General features: G+C 36.1%; 1 protein-coding gene across 2 annotated transcripts in view; it reads left to right on the top strand.

Moving 5' to 3' along the window:
- The window catches only part of STAM (signal transducing adaptor molecule), a 58,874-nt gene extending 39,762 nt beyond the window's left edge, over nt 1-19,112 (top strand). For both annotated transcript variants that reach the window (XM_033100783.1, XM_033100784.1), the window contains 8 exons: nt 1,310-1,502; nt 2,709-2,803; nt 6,050-6,138; nt 7,689-7,776; nt 8,266-8,320; nt 8,896-9,049; nt 10,801-10,976; nt 17,800-19,112. In XM_033100783.1, the coding sequence (XP_032956674.1) occupies nt 1,310-1,502; nt 2,709-2,803; nt 6,050-6,138; nt 7,689-7,776; nt 8,266-8,320; nt 8,896-9,049; nt 10,801-10,976; nt 17,800-18,034 (1,085 nt within the window). In that variant the 3' untranslated portion in view covers nt 18,035-19,112. The remainder of the gene's footprint in view (nt 1-1,309; nt 1,503-2,708; nt 2,804-6,049; nt 6,139-7,688; nt 7,777-8,265; nt 8,321-8,895; nt 9,050-10,800; nt 10,977-17,799) is intronic.
- The last annotated feature ends 728 nt before the right edge of the window (nt 19,113-19,840 follow it).

Here is a 19,840-nt window from a genome sequence, read left to right on the forward strand (position 1 = left end):
ATTATTTCCTCTTCTATCAGGAATGAATGAAAGCTATTATTACTGTTTTTAATATCCTGACATTTGGAACTGTCAGAGTTTAATTTTTGTGAATCCCCCTAGGTTTGAAATTATGTCCAATTATTTTAATTTTCATTTCTTTGATTACTAGTGAGGTTGAGGCCTTTTTTGTATGTTTATTAGCTGTTCTGATTGTCTCTCTTTTTCTATTGAGTCTTTTTTAAATTAACGATATGTAGAAAATTTTATTTTTTTTGTAAATTTTGTTATATTTATTGGGGTGACGTTAGTTAAGAAAATTATATGGGTTTCAAATGTACAATTCTCTAATACATTCATCTGTATATTGCATTGTATGTTTACCATCCAAAAGCAAATTTCCTTCCATCACTATGTATTTGACCTCCTTTATTTACCCTTAGAAACTTTTATTTTCCATGCTAATCTTTTGATTATTATATCTGTTGTAGATACCTACTCTTGGTTTTTGGTTTATACTGTAAATTTTATAATGGTGTGTTTTATCAAACAAGTTTTAACTTTTGATGTCAAAATTTTTGCTTTTCTATTATTTTTGCTTTTTTGTCTTAAGATATTTTTCCTTACCCCAAGATCCTACAAGATATTTTCCTATGTTTTCTTATGGTAGTTATAAAGTTTTGGGTTGAGTCAAAAGCAGGGCAGTCAGTCTGTTAAGAATACATTGCAGAACCTGAGTGGCACATGGCATTGGCCTACATTGGAAGAGATAGAGGATACAAATTTGAATTCTATTTGGGGGGATTTGTTAGGTGAGACTTTACTGTAGTTATTTCTAAAATCCAGTTCTTAGACTGATTGCGTAAGAATTACCTTTGGAGCAATAACATACAGGTTCTCAAATACTGCCTTGGAGGCTCTGATTTAGTAAGTCCTCCAAGAGGCTTAACACTCTGACTTTCCAAGTCATTTTGGGAACTTAAGTTATAGAAGTACATTGAAAAGATAAAAGAAAATATATCTGCAGCTAAACTTCAAAAAATGGATCTAAGAGTTTATTCTTTTTATTACTCGGAATACTGTAAATTGTTCAGTAAAAATAGTCATCGTGCTGTTCAGTATTTTTGTTTATTTTTTAAACTGTCAGTTGTGAATTAATGCATAAAATTGGTGAAGTGATTTTTGTTCAGTATATTATATGAGGATATGTTCTTAGTTTTCAGCTGTACTGTTGAAAGAATACTTTTTTACCGTCAGTTTTCTTTTTGCACTTCTTTGGAATGTTGGCTATATTAACACTTGGGGTCTTTTTAAACCCGTTATTTTCCAGCCATTGAGTTGTCCCTGAAGGAACAAAGGCAGCAGTCAACCACCCTTTCCGCTTTGTATCCAAGCACATCTAATCTCTTAACTAACCACCAACACGAAGGCCGAAAAGTTCGTGCTATATATGACTTTGAAGCTGCTGAAGATAATGAACTTACTTTTAAAGCTGGAGAAATTATTACAGTTCTTGATGACAGGTGATGGTTAATATTAAATTGAGCATTTATATGAACATATATAACGTGTTACTTTTGTGTTTCACATTATTCCTGTTGGATGCCACAACCAAGTGTAATAAAAAACATTGATGTAGATATTTTCTTTGTATGACAGTTGCTTTGCTTGTGTCAGACTGGCTAGATTCTTATTTTGTAGTTTAATTTTTTTCTCATCTATTATTTAGTTTTTGGGTTTTTTTGGAGGCCTAGTTTAATTTATTCATTTTTGGTTTCATCTAATAATGAAGATTGTTAGTTAAAAAGTTAAGATTTTAGAGAACACAGCAAGTACGTATATGTATTTATGGAATTTGTAAGGAATACATAATATATGGAATTTATTTATCATTTGGTATATTTGTGTGGAACAGATTCACTTTACATTGCGTTACACATTTACATTATCATAGGGCAGGTGATACATGTCTTTTACTACAACTTTATGTTTACTTGAAAATTGTTACTGATAATGAAGTACTAAACTTTACAAGGGGCTTTTAAAAATAAATTCAAATACATTTAAGGTTATTCCTATAATATCACACTATAATGGGTTTTCTTGGGTGAAAGAAAATGAAGTTAAGTTTGAGCTGGTTCACTGGAAATTGCACAAAACCTTGATCATTCATTCAAACAATATTTATTTTTTTGCTAGCTTTTCTTATACTTGACACTGAGGATATGGAGAGAACATGGGGATGCACCTGGGAGTATGCTCCTTGGGAACATTTTATGCAATAAGCAGTGTCATCTGTCATACGTATGTGTTCTCTTGTGGGGAAACATTTGCTAATATGTACTAGACAGCATTGAATGAAATCTGGATTAAGAGCCTACCACACACATCTTACTACAAAGGATTCTTACTCTGGAGCCCATGAACCACCTGAAGTTGACAATTTTTAATTGTGGCGACCTCTTTTTGGGGAGAGAATTAAGAGCCTTGTATTAGATCCCCAAAGCATTCACCAGCCTTCCAAAAGATAAAGGAATATCTGTTTAATTGCATCTTATTTTCTCTGAGATCTCATCTCTTATTTGTAATAATTATACATTCATTTTCTCCACTGGATTGTTGTGGGATTCAAATCTGGTAATAATGTGAGCTAAACACTATTAAAGATAAAATATTTGTAGAAATAAAAATCTTTATTATACTAAAGCATTCTTTTTTGTTCCTCACAGTGATCCCAACTGGTGGAAAGGTGAAACCCATCAAGGCATAGGGTTATTTCCTTCTAATTTTGTGACTGCAGATCTCACTGCTGAACCAGAAATGAGTGAGTATTGTCCACCTGTCAGTGGATGATAATTTATAATCCACTTCTTAAGTTGAGTAAAGTTGAACTTTCTACGACAGGCACTCTCAAATGTTAGTGCCTTTAAGGAGTTTGTTTAAAAATGTAGCTTCCTGGTCAGTAGATTATTTACCAGAAATCATTTGAGAATTGCAGTCATCTGTCTACCAAGATTACCTTTAGACAGATTATGGACTTTCTTAAAAAGACACACACACACACACCGCACTGTATAAATGCACGGTAAGAAGTGTTAATGGAATTTATGCATTATGTTTTTTCATTATCATCAGTTGATGAAAGTGTGCAGTGTAACCTCATAGAGAATTCTTCCCATTCAAAGATTGAGACTATTTTTCTAGTGTTCTAGCTTCAAACTTGGGAGCTGTGGTCACTAAACAACAATAATGGCTTTACTAGCCTCTATTTCAGATATTCAGAAGGAGCCATAACTAATCAGTTTGATTTCCAAATCTTTGCTGACTAGGAAAAATAGACTAGAAAGTGGGGCCAACGAGGAAAAATGATATTACTGACAGGCATAACAGTTGCAGGAGATGTAATTGCCGGTATCCTATCAAAACTTTGGTAGACAGTTGACTATATTTCTGCATAATACTGCACTTTTAATGACTCTTCATAATGATGTGTTTGAGTCATCAAGATTAAGTCATAACCTTCCTCTGTTTAAGGAAACAAATATGTTCTAGTCTAGAAAGATTTCTGTTAGTGATTGAAATGTTTAAAATTTAAAAGTTTTTTTATATAAGTCAGTAAGCTGCAGTTATCTGGTGGAATATCTCAGCTCATCTCATCTTTCTATAATGCTAGGTGGAAGGAATCAAAATTATAAACCACAAGAGGCTTAGGTTTTTTTTAGTTTACAAGAATTTTAAGAAAGGATCTGTCTTAGTCATCTTTTTATTTCCAACAGTACCTAGTACTGAATCTAATCCAGAATACAGACTATGTAAATAAATATTTATACAACAAATGATACAAAAGTGCATGTATATATAAATATATATGTTAACAATAAAGAGATACTTTTTTTAAAGAACATAAGAACACTTCTCTTTCAAGAGAAGGCTTTAGCAAACCAGATATTACAGATCTTTAATAAAACGATGCCCTCTCATAGTTACAGCGTGGTTGTCTTGTGTCACTTTCATAGAGAAAGATTCCTGACACCCAATCCTTTAATGGAGTTCTTTTTTCATGAGAAGCCAAAAAACGTTGTTGCAGAATCTTGTTTAAATGGCATTGCATACTGTGCCAACTTTTTAACCTGGGCTGCTGATGGTGGTGATTTTTGGGGGCTTGGGAGTTTTTTTTTTTCCCTCCTGAATCAGTTGTTGGAAAGAGTAGAATTATCTTGGACTTCTGTTCAAGATGAGATCCAAGATCTCATGTGTATAGATCATGTAGCCATATCATCTTTCCCCCCATCATATAGCATTGCAGCTTTAAAATGAGTATTCTAGCTTTTCTCAGATGTTTCAGTCTGGCCCACCGACAAGAGAAACAGGCTCATCAGAGCTTAGGTAATGGAGTTATAGTTCTCAAGCTTGGAAAACAAGTGCTGGCATGATCCTCGTAGCATCATTCTTTATGAGGAAACAAGCCCACTTCACTTGTATCAAGTAGAAATGCCTGCCCTGCTTAGCTTCTTTTGTTTTGGAGATGCTTTAAGGTTCATTTACATATGTAAAGATAACATTATATACACACAATATACACATATTGTGTACACAGTAATAGTTCCTAGGGATAAAAGCACTGCAAACTTGTGCACTGTCAGCTGGTAGGATGTGAAGTCGACCATGTATGTTATGGGTTTCAGCCAATACAGTGCTATCCCGGCTTTCTACTTGTTAATAATTCGAGATATAAAAAGCAAAAATATATATAGTAGATGTCTCTTTTCCCTCATGGGAAAATGAAATCAGCTGAAACTTTTTTTGAATGTACAATTTTGCTTTGTATTGACTTGAATGGGATGAATATATTCCTTATGTTGGAAATTAAACTATTTCCATTTTATGTGGAATCTCTCAACGTAGAATACATAAGTGGTATAAAAACTTCTTGTTCTCAGAATAATATCACAGGCCAGATTCCAGTAGAGCCAGGCAGATTGGCATTCAAATCCAGGTTTTGCCATTCATTAGTTTTCACCTGTGCAAGAGTTTATAATCTTTCTAAGTCACTGTTAACCTCATTTATGAAATGGGTATATCTCATAGGATTGTACTGTAGAATCTTTGGAGAAAATGTAGTATATATTCCACTAAACTCATTTAATAGTTTAATGGATATTATTTCCCTTCCTTAATTCTGCTCTTTTCCCATCCCCTTTTCATCTTTATATTTTTTATGAGTTCTGATTGACCACATTGGTACAAGGATGAAAAATTCAGAAATGAAGTTCACTTCTGTAAAGCTGTGTGTGCCTCTCAGTGTTATTTTGGAGAAGGTTAATTGTTCTGTTAATCATAATCTTATATGTACTAGTTAATGGTTACAGTGACTAGATTTTTAAAGATTGCTTTATTGAGCAAGAAAAATACGTTGTTTCTGGCCAATGATTTGCAGATTCCTTAATAATCATTGTTTTCTTCATTGCAAAAAATAATGTAACTAAACAATATAGTTACATTATTGTTATAGGCTGATTTAGTGGAAAATTCAGATCCCTGCCAAGGCTGCTTGTGAAGTTCTCCACTGGCTTGGTTGCATTCTCTTTGTAAAAAGTCTGAGTGGCATGCTGAAGAACATACAGCCAATTTTCCAATTTGTTACACTGAAATAGCATGGTCTAACAAATGAGATTTTTCTTTGAACGGATGGGTTATTTAAAAAGAGAATTTATTTTAAGTTGCTGAGTCCATTTATGCTATTTTAAACCTTGACTTTTTGTTCCCTCTAATTTACTGAACTCTCTTGTGTAGAAGGTGATTGATTAATTTTTGTCTTAGAGATATACTTCTTATATTTGATAAAGTATTTTTTATCGAAAATGTAAAACCTTTAGAAAATTAAGAAATCTTGACATGAAGTTATGTTCTGCCATTATTGTTTAAATCTGCAACCTAATTATCCCTTAAATTGAGTGTATCAGCTTAACGGGAATATAAGAAAAATTGAAATTCTCTCTTGAGATTTAAATTGCTTTCAGATAGTATTTTAAATTTTACAAGGAAAAGATAAATGTTACATGTTTTACAGTTAAAACGGAGAAGAAGACGGTACAATTTAGTGATGATGTTCAGGTAGAAACAATAGAGCCAGAGCCGGAACCAGCCTTTATTGATGAAGTAAGTGATTTCCTCCATGAGAGGAGTTCATACTTGGTATTGAAGCTGAAACGTTTATCTTACCTTCTTTAAAAAAAAAATTACTTGATTAATGCATGTATTTTGTTACAAAAATTCAAACAGTATAGACAAAGCAAAGATTCCCCTTGAATGTCAGTATTTAATATTCTGGAAATTATGTTCTTTGTAACATTTTAAACTTATGATGAAAAATGAGATGTCATCTTTAAAATATGTGAAGGGATTTACAGGTTTTTAGCCTTTCTTTAGGGGAGCCAGGAGCAGAAAGTTTGGAGAGTGTTGTTTTAGAGAAGTAAGTGGTAGAAGACTGCTGGGCTCCAAGGAATCCAACTGGGTCAGGTAGATGTATGGGCCGATGCATCACGTAAGAAGATGCAAGTAGGGTCAGACTGGTGGTCTGTCTAGAAATCTTATTTTTCTACTAGATTATTTCAAATAAGATATAGTATTTTATAAACAAACGACAATAATTATCCACTTGTTGATTCTTACCTCAGTTTAGCACCACCACCACCACTTTTTTTGCTGTAGGCAAACTTTTCTGACATGTGCTTTCTTTTTTAGACTACTTAAAATAAAAATTGTTAATCTTTTACATTGAAAAATAGTATCCATTTCAAAATACAAAACTCTTTGCCTTCAGAAGAGTTTTTTATATACTTGTGTCACTTTCACTGTCTAGTAATTAATTCATCTCTTATTAAACTTCTATACAGAATACAAAGTTTTTGTTTTGGTTTAAATAGTTACTTTGCTTTGAATTGGTAGCCTTTACATTATTTACCTAATGTACCTATGGTTGTAATAATCTTTGGTACATGAGATCTATATTTTGATTTTTTTTAAACCTACATATAAATACATATGTACTTATATAATGTATAGATGTATTTATGTTATGATGATTTCATTAGTCCCACTGGTCCTTAAAAGATTCTGAACTAGATCTAAGTCATTGCTTTGAGATACCTTCCAGCCTTTCCCACATAGGAGAGTAGAGAAACCACATACTGAAACATTGGTGGGAAGAAAATGTAGACTAAGTCTTTACGGCCCTACTTAGAAAGAGAACAGCTGTAACATAGCTGAGCTATGCCTTACTGAAACAGCTGCTGTATTCACCATGGGGGAGAAGTAATAACTGAGTTGTTAGTCATAAGTAATGCCATCTTGAGAGAGAGGTTACACCTGTCAGCATGGCAGGGCTACAGCTGCTTCAGAATAGTGAAACCCACTAGCATGACATAAGAGATTGAAGAACTCACACACTGTAAGTTTAAATGTGGCTGTTTCTTCTCATTTAAGAGAATCTCTTAGCAATTTCAAAAATAAGTAGGTAGAGCTTTCAAGGCTCTTGACTTCACAGGATACTAAAGAGAGTGCACAGATCCTACATACATAAAAGCAAAATTGGAATCTCCATATCTGTGAATTCCAGAAGTTCTCTATTCATTATCTAATTATGAAGTGAGAACATATTGTTGCATAATAATGTGTTACTTTTTATTTTAACTGTTTCATTTCTGTAGGATAAAATGGACCAGTTGCTACAGATGTTGCAAAGTACAGACCCCAGTGATGATCAACCAGATCTTCCAGAGTTACTGCATCTTGAGGGTAAAAACTTGTTTTCCAGTTACCTGCCAATAAAGAATAATTAGAGGTTATATCTAGTGTTCTGTTAACAGAATGGTATATATGTAAATAAAATTTGAGACTGATAACAAAAATGGTAATATATCTCACTGTTCTGTGACCCAGTTTCGCATGTTTGTACAATTTAAACCTTTGGTAGAATTCAAATTCTTACACTTTTCTATCCAAATTAAATATTTTATTCAAAACATCCAAATATTCTATTAAACATTTTAGAATGTTGTAAAAAAAATTGGTATTTTAATATTTTTGAGATCAGTACAATAAATCTAAAGTATTGATTTTCTAAATACCCAGATAAATCAGTCTTGCGTTCTGTGGGCTGTTAATTAATGTAATTTTTATTACTCCAAATTAGATCTTGTATTTCTTAAATTATTTGACTATCCATCAGAGATTTGCTTTCTTGTCCTGCATTTTCTTATATTTCTTCAAATCTTGTCATCTTAGCAATGTGTCACCAGATGGGACCGCTCATTGATGAAAAGCTGGAAGATATTGACAGGTAAAAGAAGAGGCAGGTGTGCTGCCTCTGTATTGTGTACCCTTCTTCCCCAACGCTCTCTATAAACTGCACACTGGGGTGGAGCTGCCAGTTTATTTTATTATTTATTTTTGGTTTTATTTGTGTTTGTATTTGCCAGAGGACCAGTTCTTATTCATTTGTTTTCTACTAGATGTAGGAATTAGAATTAGACTTGTCTCTCCCTTTTTATTTTAAAAAAGGGAGGATTTATTTGACTATATTAGCCTTTTAAAAAAAAAACAAAGGTTAACTTATAATCGTGTTTGCAATAAGTGGCGTTACTAGAGCCGAAATGACCCATCTGTAATTAACTAGGGGAACTTAGATATTTGGAAGTAAAGTCAAGTATGATAAGCTAGAGTTATCCCAGCACAGTACCTAAAATGTACATAGTTTTGGTTGCCTAGGGGCTAAGATACAGGATATTGTCTTTCAGAAGGTTAAATTTTTAATCATATCTACTTATACCACTTTTTTGCTATTTTAGTATCTTATTATTTGGGACATTGTATTATTCAAATAATAATGTTTCAGATGATTGTATGCTATTTCAGAAAACATTCAGAACTCTCAGAACTTAATGTTAAAGTGATGGAGGCACTTTCACTGTATACCAAGTTAATGAATGAAGACCCAGTGTATTCCATGTATGCAAAATTACAGAATCAGCAGTATTATATGCAGTCATCTGGTGTTTCTGCTTCTCAGGTAAGCTTTTAAAAACTCAAGTATACAAGTATATCATTTTAGATTCTCTAATATAGATGAGATTATTTGGAATAGCTATGTTTTTGTAAAATGTGAAACTTTCTAAAAGTAATGTTTAGAATAAAAATAAAGTTTAAAAGAATTTTTTACTTGACAAATACAATTTATAATATATCAATAGTTCTTTTATTATTATTATTATTATTATTGTTTTGCTGCAGGGGTGCCATCAAGCTTTTAAAAAAAAAAACTACAGATGCATTTTGGCCTTGCCTCCGACCTATTGAATCAGAATCTTCAGGCGCAAGGCCCAAACATCTGTATATTTTTAAAGCTTCACATGTAAATTATCTGGTTAACTGCAGTTTTTATCTGAGTAAAATTTCTAAATTAGTACTGAATTCTTCTGCGTATCTATAATTTTCAGTTTTACAGTGAGCTGTTTTTGTCTGGATTTTTTTCCCCCGTCATTACATGAAAACACATGTAATACAATACAAAGCCCTTTCTTTGTGTCTACTCCAAGCAACTATTTGAAAAAAACCTCTTTTCCACAAACTGAGTAAGTTGAGGGTATAGGGAGTAATGAGCCAAGGACTCCATTTTTCCATACAGAGTGGCACAGAGTAATTTTATTTTTTTTTTAACATGGTCCATTTCCACTGAAATAAGGGGCCAGCACCCTGGAAATAAGCAGCCAGGCCTGAGTAACGTGGGACTAGATGACACTCATTCACTTGAGCCAAAAAAACAAAAACACCTTCATGTTCAATTTGCAAAGTAGAAAAAAAAAAAGCATTTATGAAGACTAGAATAGCTGCGTTTATAATAAAGACCTTTTGGATTCTGATGCCTGCTGAGTCTCTTAGGACATCACAGAAGTGCTAAGATGATTGTGTTGTCTCCTGATGCTTGTGTTACTATCTTAATAGCTGGTAAGAGTCTGACTGCGTAGACAGTGGAGTTCTGTTTTCAAACATGAAATGGAAGGATCTAATGAATATTACAGAAACTAGAACGTTATGTGTGTTTAAGATTTTGGGGCATTTAAGACTTCAGTTTCTTTAGATTAAAACAAGTATAGTTTTGGATGCAGGAGTAGGCATTCAGTGGCCCAAGGGACAAATCCAGCCTCCCATCTGTTTTTTCAAATAAACTTTTCCTATAACACAACCAGTCTCATTCGTTTATACACTCATTGTTTCTGGCTGCTTTCTGTATGAGTTGACTTCCTATGTGACAAAGATGGTATGGCCCACAATGCCTAAAATTTGTACTATGTGGACTTTTACAAAACAGATTGCTGGTCCCTGCTTTAGAAAGTAAGCTAACTCTATGTTCAATCAACTATAATTTAGGAAATATAAATTGTATCTATAAGCAAGTGTAGTCTCTTGATAGAAAACAATTCAAAGACACTTCTTAAACATCCTTTGGAATTCCTTTTAGGGAAGTACTTAAGATATCAATATGGAAAAAGATTATATTAGTATAAAGTTTCAAGATAAGTTCCTTCACTGCTTCTGTGTGGAAGCACAAGTTTAGCTAATGTTTACCTAAGAAAAATCATCAGAAGCCAGCTTCACTGAAAAGTGTTTTTTTTAAAATGCCTGTCAACAGAAATAACTTAACAAAAAGATTTCTGAGATGTAAGTGTTGTTCTTTTTGTAACTGAATGCCTCTACAAAGAAAGTTTGACATGCCTATTAAAATCTTAGGAAATCTAATGTGTGCTTTATGAACTGTTCTAGGTGTATCCAGGGCCCCCTCAAAGTGGTGCTTATCTGGTGGCAGGGAATGCCCAGATGAGCCATCTCCAGAGCTACAGTCTTCCGCCAGAGCAGCTGTCTTCTCTCAGCCAAGGAGCGGTTCCACCGTCCGCAAACCCAGCCCTTCCTAGTCAGCCGACCCAGGCTCCTTACCCGAAGTAATTTGATTATTGACTATTGTTTGGAGTTAGTGTTGTTAAAACTCTTCAGTGCCCCCGGTCACCTGTAAACCATCAGAACCGGACAAGAAAAATGCAGGGTAGACGGCATCACTGATACCATAGCATCAGCCCTCTCTGTGGTCATGAGCAGGCTTCCACAGAACCCCTGCGGTGTTGCAGTGTCGTCAGCAAGCCAGGCAGTCCTCTTACTGACTCACTGAACTGCTGGAGTCTGCTTTTAACTCTGTCATAATTTGTTTTTGTTTTTATTTGAATCTATGATAATATTTGCTAAAGACTTTGATGACTTAGAATTGATGACTATAATTTATAATTTTCCAACAAATTTCATATAAAATCTAACTTTTTGTTATTGTTTCAGAATTTATGGTTGTGGGCTGTCTCTTTAAGAAAACGATTTCCTTCTTTTTTCCCTGTAGTGGAATTTAGTGTATGTCACAGCAAGATAAACCATTTGAAAAGAGACGGTGCAAAAGCCATTTGTCCCTGTGGTTCAAGGAGCGAGTATCTGAATATAAAATGACAGGCTCATTGTTTTGGTCATTTACATATACTGCCCTCTACCATGGAGTGAAAGGATTATATATCATGTAATTTATAATTATATAAATGCCTTTTCTGCTAAGCTGAAGTCTTTCCCTTGAAACCAATGAAAGATAGGCTTTAAGAGTTCATTCACAGTGTGGAATTCTAGAAGTCATGGTGTTCTGACACATGATAGAAGTTTCTTGGTGGCACAGGCGCAGTTTCTAGAAACCTTTCCTCAAATCTTGGAGTTGCCCAGGAATGTTTCTGTACTGCCCTTACTGTTATAGTAACTGTTATATTATTCGCCCTCAAAAGAGTCTCGCTCTGGGGATGCTTGGGGATTTGCAGATAGTATTTTGTGGTCACCTCTGGTATCCTGAGGTGGAAGGACAATAATGAAGAGGCCAGTCAGCGCCTGTCTACTGCCTTAGGGAGCTCAGGGAAAATGGTAGGTATGACTCTTTCTGTCCCAGGACTTTTTTTTTTTTAATTGAAATGTGGTGAAAATGAATACCTTTACATGGAAAATAAGCAAACAGGTAGGGAGCAGCTCTTGTGAGAAGAGAAGCATGCTGCCTGAGGGATTGTCGAGAAATCAGGCGGTGTGTGTGAGTTATGTAGGAACCTCTTAGATATTTTTGTGTCATCCAGAAATGCTACCTCCTTCTCAGCAGGTCCTCTGAAATTACGTCTGCCTACCTTGTTCCTGGAGATTACTTGGGCCCCATGTTTAGTTCAGGGCCTTGAGAAATGTCCTTGTAAATGAGAGAATCTGTTGGTGGGTTCTCTAATCATGTCGTGCTACAGAGCAGTAACACTTGTGGCTGTTCTCTGGGGGTGGCTCCGTCTGCTTTCACAGTTGGGCTGGGACATGTGGTGCAGGGCCTGAGCTGTATTCCAGAACCTGACTCTGCCAACACACCGTTGCTGTTAATGTCACCGCTCAAGGAACACATGCATTTGAACAGGTGCTCTGTGTAGAGCATTTCCTTGAAATCTTTAGTGCTCTTTGCTTGGCTAATTCCTATTTATTGGTTCGTTCTTAGCTGCTGCTTTACTAGAATGTCTTCCCACCTCTCCAACACTGTTCCTCCTCTCTTACTGTCACAAGACCCCAGCACAATGAGTACTGTCTTATAATCGCCTTTAGACCTGTCTGTGTCCTCGCTAAGTTACCGTATTTTGAGAGCTGGAGCTGTCTTTCACCTTTATATCCACACTGTGTAGCACGGACTTTTATACTTGGTAGGAGCTCAGTAAATATTTGATAAATAAATGTTTAAGTGTTGATGGGACATTTTCAAGTGCTGCATTAAGCCAGTGAGGTATATTTTTAAATTCCCTGCAAGGGCTTTACAAAGGCTTTGCGTCAAGTCTCAAAAGGATATTATAAGTATATAAAATATATAATTTATAAAATTTATTTATGAATATATAAGAACAATTTGTGTGTGTGTGTGTGTGTGTGTGTATTTAAATGGGGGAATTGATAGCAAAGCAAATGTAGGATAACAAAATTAGAAGGAAGAGAATTGGGGTTGGAAGTATACTTGATAGAAGGTCTACTGCACATTTGACTCAAGCTTTCTAATTGCAAGTCGAGGTCAAGGAGGAAATTATTTTTTTCCATTTTTGGTAGGCAGGTGTTTTAGTTGCCCTAGTTCATGTCAAGGAGGCAGTTTCTTGTTGTTTTACATATAATTTTGGTTCTAGGGTTATAACTGCCACACTTACGTGTCACTGGTGGTGTGGATATAGTTTCCTAAACCTGCCTATGGTAATGGTGGCAATGATAGTATTAAGGCAACAAAGCTCTGTACTTATTGGTCTATTATTTGGTTACTTCTGTTAAACAGATATTTATTGCACATTTATTCTCCCGCATACTATGCTAGACACTTGACATACAAGTGTGATTTAGTCCCCCCACCAGCTTTATTGAGATAATTCACATATAACATTGTGTAAGTTTAAGGTGTACGATGTGATGATACATTTATATGTTGCAGATTGATTACTATACTATCAGCTGACACCTCCATCCCGTCACAGTTACCATTTCTTTCTTGTGGTGAGAACATTCCAGGTTTATTCTGTTAGTAACATTCATGTAGATGATACAGTATTGTATGGGAAAATCACCCTGCTGTGCATTAGATCTCTAAACTGGTTTACTTTGTAACTGGAAGTCTGTACCCTTTGTCCACATTTCCCTTACTCCCCAACTGCCAGTCACCACCACTCTGCTCTGTCTTAGTTTGACTTTTTTAGGTTCCACATGTAAGTGGGGTCATAATAGTATTTATCTTTCCCTTACTTATTTTACTTAGCATAGTACCTTTAAATCTCATCCAAGTTGTCACAAACAGCAGGATTTTCTTTCACATGGCTGAGTACTATTCCATTGTGTGTGTGCGCGTGTGTGTGCACGTGTGTGTGTGCACACGTGCGTGTGTGTCACACATACACCGCATCTTCACCCATTCATGTTTGTGGATGCTTAGGTTGTTTCCGTATCTTGGCTGTTTTGAATAATGCTGCGATGAACATGGGGATGCAGATGTCGCTACAAGATTCTGATTTCAGTTCTTTTAGATATATACTCAGCAGTGGGACTGCTGGATCATATGATAGTTCAATTTTTAATGTTTTGAGGAACCACCATACTGTTTTCCATAGCGGCTGCACCAGTTTACATTCCCACCAACAGTGTATGAGGGTTCCCTTTTCTCTACATCCTCGGCAACATTTGTGTCCTATCTTTATGATGATAGCCATTCTAACAGGTGTGAGCTATTGTCACATTTTGGTTTTGATTTCATTTTCCTGATGATTAATATTGAGCAACTTTTCATGTACCTATTGGCCATTTGTGTGTCTTCTTTGGAAAACTGTGTATTCAGTTCCTCTGCCCATTTTAAATCTGATTGTTAGTTTCTTTGCTATTGAGTTGCCTGAGTTCTTTATATACTTTGGATATTAACTCCTCAGTAGATATATGATTTGCAGATATTTTCTCTGTTGAGACCACTGTCAAGGAACCTTTTCCCTGTGTTTTCTTCTAGGAGTTTTATGATTTCAGGCCTTAAATTTAAGTCTTGAGTCCATTTCCGGTGCATTTTTGTGAGTGGTGTAAGACAGGGCTCCAGTCTCATTCTCCTGCATGTGGCTGTGCAGTTCTCCCAACACCGTTTAGGAAAGAGACTGTCCTTTCTCCGTTGAGTTTTTTGGCTCCCTGGTTTATTAGTCGACCACTGATTTAGAGTTCCTTAGTGTCAGTGTGCTTACTGGCTAGTAGAGACAAACACACAAAAAATACGCAGTTACAACATAAATCACAGATGAAGGGACATGCAGGGTGCTTTAGGAGCCTCAGGGCTCAGGGAAGGTTTCCATGTTCATGCTGAGTTGTTCTTAGCCTAAAGGAAGAAAGTAAGAAAGGTTTTTCTATCATGAGTAAATATATAGTGGTGTGAAGTAGCTTGGTGCCCATGGAATGAGTAAAATGGAGCACTGTGAAAACATACGGTCCGTGTTGGACATGGCCAGCAGTACAGTGTTACTAAAGGATTAGTCTCTGGTGGGAGACGCAAGAGAGACACTTGGAGTTAGTGACAAAGATAATGAATGGTCGGTCCTAGATACCACGTTAAGGAGCTTGGCTCTTACCTGGGAAAGCCCATGCAGGGCTTTAAATGGCAGTAGCATAGGTGAACTCGTAGTACCTAGGTTAAAAGCCTAGGCTACTATGCATATTAGATGTGCATATTAGAGAAGAAATGATGAGTGTCTGACTGCCGGATACAATGATCGAGATGGGAAAAGTTATTTAGAAGATGAGCAAGTGGTTGCATATGGGTGACAAGGTGGGGATATAGTGCAGAGCAGATATGAGAGAAGAAGTATTAGGTGAATTGCTGGAGTTTGCCGTTGGGCAAGTGGGTGGATGGTGGGACTGTAAGGTGAGATGAGGAACATAGTACAAAGTGCGAATAATTACAGTAATAATTAACATTCATGGGATGTTTAAAGTGTCAGGTGCTATGCTATATTTTCTACGTGGATTAATGCACTTATCTAATAATATATGAAGTAGTACACTATTAGCCCCATTTTATAGGTGAGGAAACTGAGGCATGGAGGGAGGATTAAGGTCCCACTTCGCTAAGATACAAAACCAGGCATGTTGGCTCCAGAGCTTAGCACTTAGTCTCTACATTCTACTATAGCATGAATGTAAATCAGCGTGAAATCTGACTTCTTGTAATACTTTTTATCTCAGAAAGTAATACATATGGAAAGATAATGGGTGAGGCCTCTGAAGCATTACTCAGTGGTTATATTGGTTGGTGGAAGGTATCCCCAAAAGACCATCAATTATAATAATGAATTGGTTTAACTTGTTCAAAGTAGAAGAGCATTGAATTGACCAGCAATTAATTTATAAACAACCTAGCAGTAGAAGAAAAGTTTAGAAATAGGGAATATTTTAAAATTTTGGGCCATTGCCCATTGTATAGCTTGTTTTACATTTTTAATAGACACGTGGGAGAAAAGTCTCTGTTGAAGCTGTTCGTATTTCTCTTTATATAGCTAAACTAGTTAGTGTCTTACGCATAGTAGAAACTCAAATATAAGGCTGGGGATGGGAAGAGAAGAGGCAGAGACTGAATAAAAACAACTCTGAAGGAAGTGTTTTGGTGCAATGGACGCCTGGGAGGGGAGCACCGACGGCGGTGAGTTACAGGAGGGAAGGCAGAGTATACGAATGGGTGTAGGTGCAGTGGATAAACGGTGGTGACGGTGGTGGGAGTAGATGGAAGAGGTTCTGTTTGCGTCTGTGTTTTCAGGGAAATAAAAGAGGTTGTCAAGATTTCATCTCCCCCCGTCCACCGGGACTGGTGCGTTCCCTATTGCTGGATGGAAATGGTCACTTCTTTTTGAAATTCTTTCTTCACTTGACCGTGACCATTCTCTCTTCGTTTTCCTTCCACCTTATTGCCCCTCCTCAGTCTTCTTCGCCTAGAGCCTCTGTCTTCCTGACTTGGAGGTCGAGGGTCCAAATGTGGACTGCTTTTTTCTCTGTATCATTCCCTAAGGGACCTCATTCAGATCCCTGGCTCTGAACCCTGGGTGTGTGCCAATGCCTCCCACATGTGTATTTCTAGTCCTAACGCTCCACTTGCCTCCAGGTTGAATAACTGACCATTTATTCACCATCTTTTCTTGTGAACCTCACAGGTACCTCACTTGATTCTCCTTCCCCAAATTTACTGTATTCCTTATCTTTCACGTGTGGTGTTTTTTTTGTTGTTTTGTTTTGTTTTTAGTGAATGGCCAGTCTACCAGTTATTTCCACCAGTTAGTTATTCATGTCTAAAACCTCAGGCATTCTTGACCACCCTGCCCACTAGCCAATTTTGACAGCGATACCTTCAAAATCTGACCCTTTCCTCTCCCTTGCCGCCAAGTCCACCATGGCTCGACCCACCTGTCAGCTCTCACCCGGACAATTGTAATAGCCTCCAGTCAGGTCTCCTTGCTTCTGTCCTTGGCCCACGGTGAGCTTGTTAAAACCTAAGTCAAATCGCACCACTTTTCTGTCCAAAACCAACCAGTGTCTTTCCACCTCACTCAAATATAAGCCAGAATCCTTACTGTGGTCCATAAGGCACTGTATGTTCTAAGGCTCCTCTCCCCTTTAATTCTACCACTTTATCTAATGCTGCCTTCCTCTCTGCTCTCTCTGCTTCAGCCATCGTAGCCTCTTTTCTGTTCTTTGAATATGCCTGGCATTTTCTCTTCTCAAAGGCTTCTGTGTTTGCCGTTCTTTTTGCCTGAGAAGCTTTTTCTTCTAGATGATCGATGGGACTCCCTCTTACTTTTTTCGGGTCTCTGCTTAAAAATGTTGCCCTATCTGAGACGTCTTCTTCTCCTGCCACCCCGAATAAGCCAGAATCTGTTGTCTCAGGAACTCTTGGTCCTCCTATTATATTTTTCTTCATACCAGTTATCACCAGTTGACATATTATAAATTTATTTGTTACTTTTTTCCTCCTACTACAATGTAAGCTTCATGACGGTTGGGACTTTTTTTCCTTCTTTTTTTTTTTTTAATGATATCCCAGTGCCTAAAATAACAATGTTTGGCACGTCATGGGTATATAATAAATATTTATTCAGTGAATGTGTAATGAGTAGCTTTCCTGTTTATCTCTGAATGGGTAGGTAATCAATACTGATCTAACTGAGTGTTTTTTCCCTTCCACAGTGCAATGGTCAATTCTGTTCAAGGAAACGCATATCCCAACCAGGCCTCAGTGTACAGCCCACCTCCTGCTGCTGCTGCTACTGCTACTGCGGATGTCACGATATACCAGAACGCAGGAACTAATATGTCCCATGTGCCAAACTATAGTTTAACGTCATCACCGCTGCCTCAACCAGGAGGCAGTCAACAGCCACCTCAGCCACAGCAACCGTATTCTCAGAAGGCTCTGCTATAGGATTTGGGATTCTGGTTTGTGGCAAATACCTGCTAAATGCCGCTGACACTGTTACGAGAGTCTTTGATATCTTAAGGGTTGTTTATCCTCAGCTGGTAGGAATCTGTCTTGGTCAACAAGTTCAAATATTCACGAAGGTAGAACTCTTCAATTTGCACTGACTTTTGAGAGGTTCTCCCCGCCCCCTCCCCCAGAGGAATGAAACTACTTACGACATTTAAATTCCTTTCATGATATGAAAGAATTGATACAAGGTTATTTGTCTCATAAAAATACCTGGTCTGCAAAAAGTCAAAAACTTACAAAAACTGCTGTGGCAACTGTTATGTACATATATTGCTGTGTAACTTCATTAGTGGCCATTTTGAATCGGTGATCATGTGAATATATTTAACACTTAAATTAATTTACATCGCTGTTGTATTTTAATCATGAACAACTACCATGCTCCATAATGTTTTGTGTAAATTTAAGATAATTACACTATCCTTTTCAACTGCAAGAGAACAAAGCTGTAGAATATTTACATGAAGGCATTGTGTTGTCGAGGTTTCAGTTTCCCATTAAACTGAACCTTCCTTTGACTAATTGTGAGCTAAACACTTGTATCTTTTGTCTTTCTGTAGCCTCTGCATACTAGTAGCTGTCATCATACCAGCATACAGTAGCTAAATTTTTGGTGCGGTTATAGCAAATGATGTTCCCTTTTAAACTTTTACATTTCGGCATGGTATTTCAGAATATTGTGGGACCATGAGACAAAATTAAGTAGGGTCATGTTCTTTATATCTTATTTTGAAAGACATAATGTTGATTTACTTTTTCCTAGTTGAAAATAGTTAATTAGGTTTATAAGCTGTATACTGTGTTCATTGGTGGCAGTGACACCAAAGATAGAGGCAATGGATAGAAATTTTTAAACTGGAAAGAAACCATGAATAACACTACATTTTCAAAGTCTCTTGTAATTATTTAGGATATAAAAAAATTGATTCATCTGTCTTATCCCACTACTAATCTACGCATTGTATCCTTTAATTCTTCATTAAAACGGATATAAGTAGATGTTTCAAAGTAATCAGTATTCCCGGCTTTGCTTAACAGTTTGAATATTTATTCTTATCTTTCAAATTGGATGACGGGGCTGCTCACTCTCTCTCTTTTAAAGTCCTAATGGAATTATGTTGGCTTCCTATTCGGGAGTGTTTTTGAATGAATGCTTTTCTTTTAATCCATATGAAATGTTTTCCACTGACATTTTAATCTTCTTAAATATTTATAATTTTCCTGGTTGTGCTATATAATTATTTAACTCTATTATTTAAATAACTGAAAAATTGAGTTGAGCATCATATTAAATGAATTGATGTAACAGGTTTCATACCTTAAATGAAAATTTAATTTGTATTTTCCAAGACTATTGTAGTCAGGTAACGATAACTTGTTTGCTCTCCCTTTTGACAAATGATTCTGTCTTTGGCAAGTAATCTTAATGGTGACCAATTTTATAGGTTCGAGTTTAAAGCACCATCTTCAATGTAAGTGTTTTCCCTTGTATTGTGTTTTCCTGACCTTAGAGTATGTTGCCCTCAAATAGTAATTTTTAAAATTGAATTCCAACTTTACATTAAAACATTTAATCTGCTGCTTTTTGATAAACATTGTCAGATTGTAATCTTCATTCCAATTTGAATATGCTAGTTTAACTGATACACTTTTCCCCAAGTCATATTGCATTTTCTCTTTGTCTTTTGATAGATTCCTGTTTACCAATGACACATGTATTATTTTCCCATTTTATTTTGA

Source organism: Rhinolophus ferrumequinum (assembly GCF_004115265.2).
Source record: "Rhinolophus ferrumequinum isolate MPI-CBG mRhiFer1 chromosome 5 unlocalized genomic scaffold, mRhiFer1_v1.p scaffold_110_arrow_ctg1, whole genome shotgun sequence".
In the NCBI taxonomy this organism is placed as follows: domain Eukaryota; kingdom Metazoa; phylum Chordata; class Mammalia; order Chiroptera; family Rhinolophidae; genus Rhinolophus; species Rhinolophus ferrumequinum.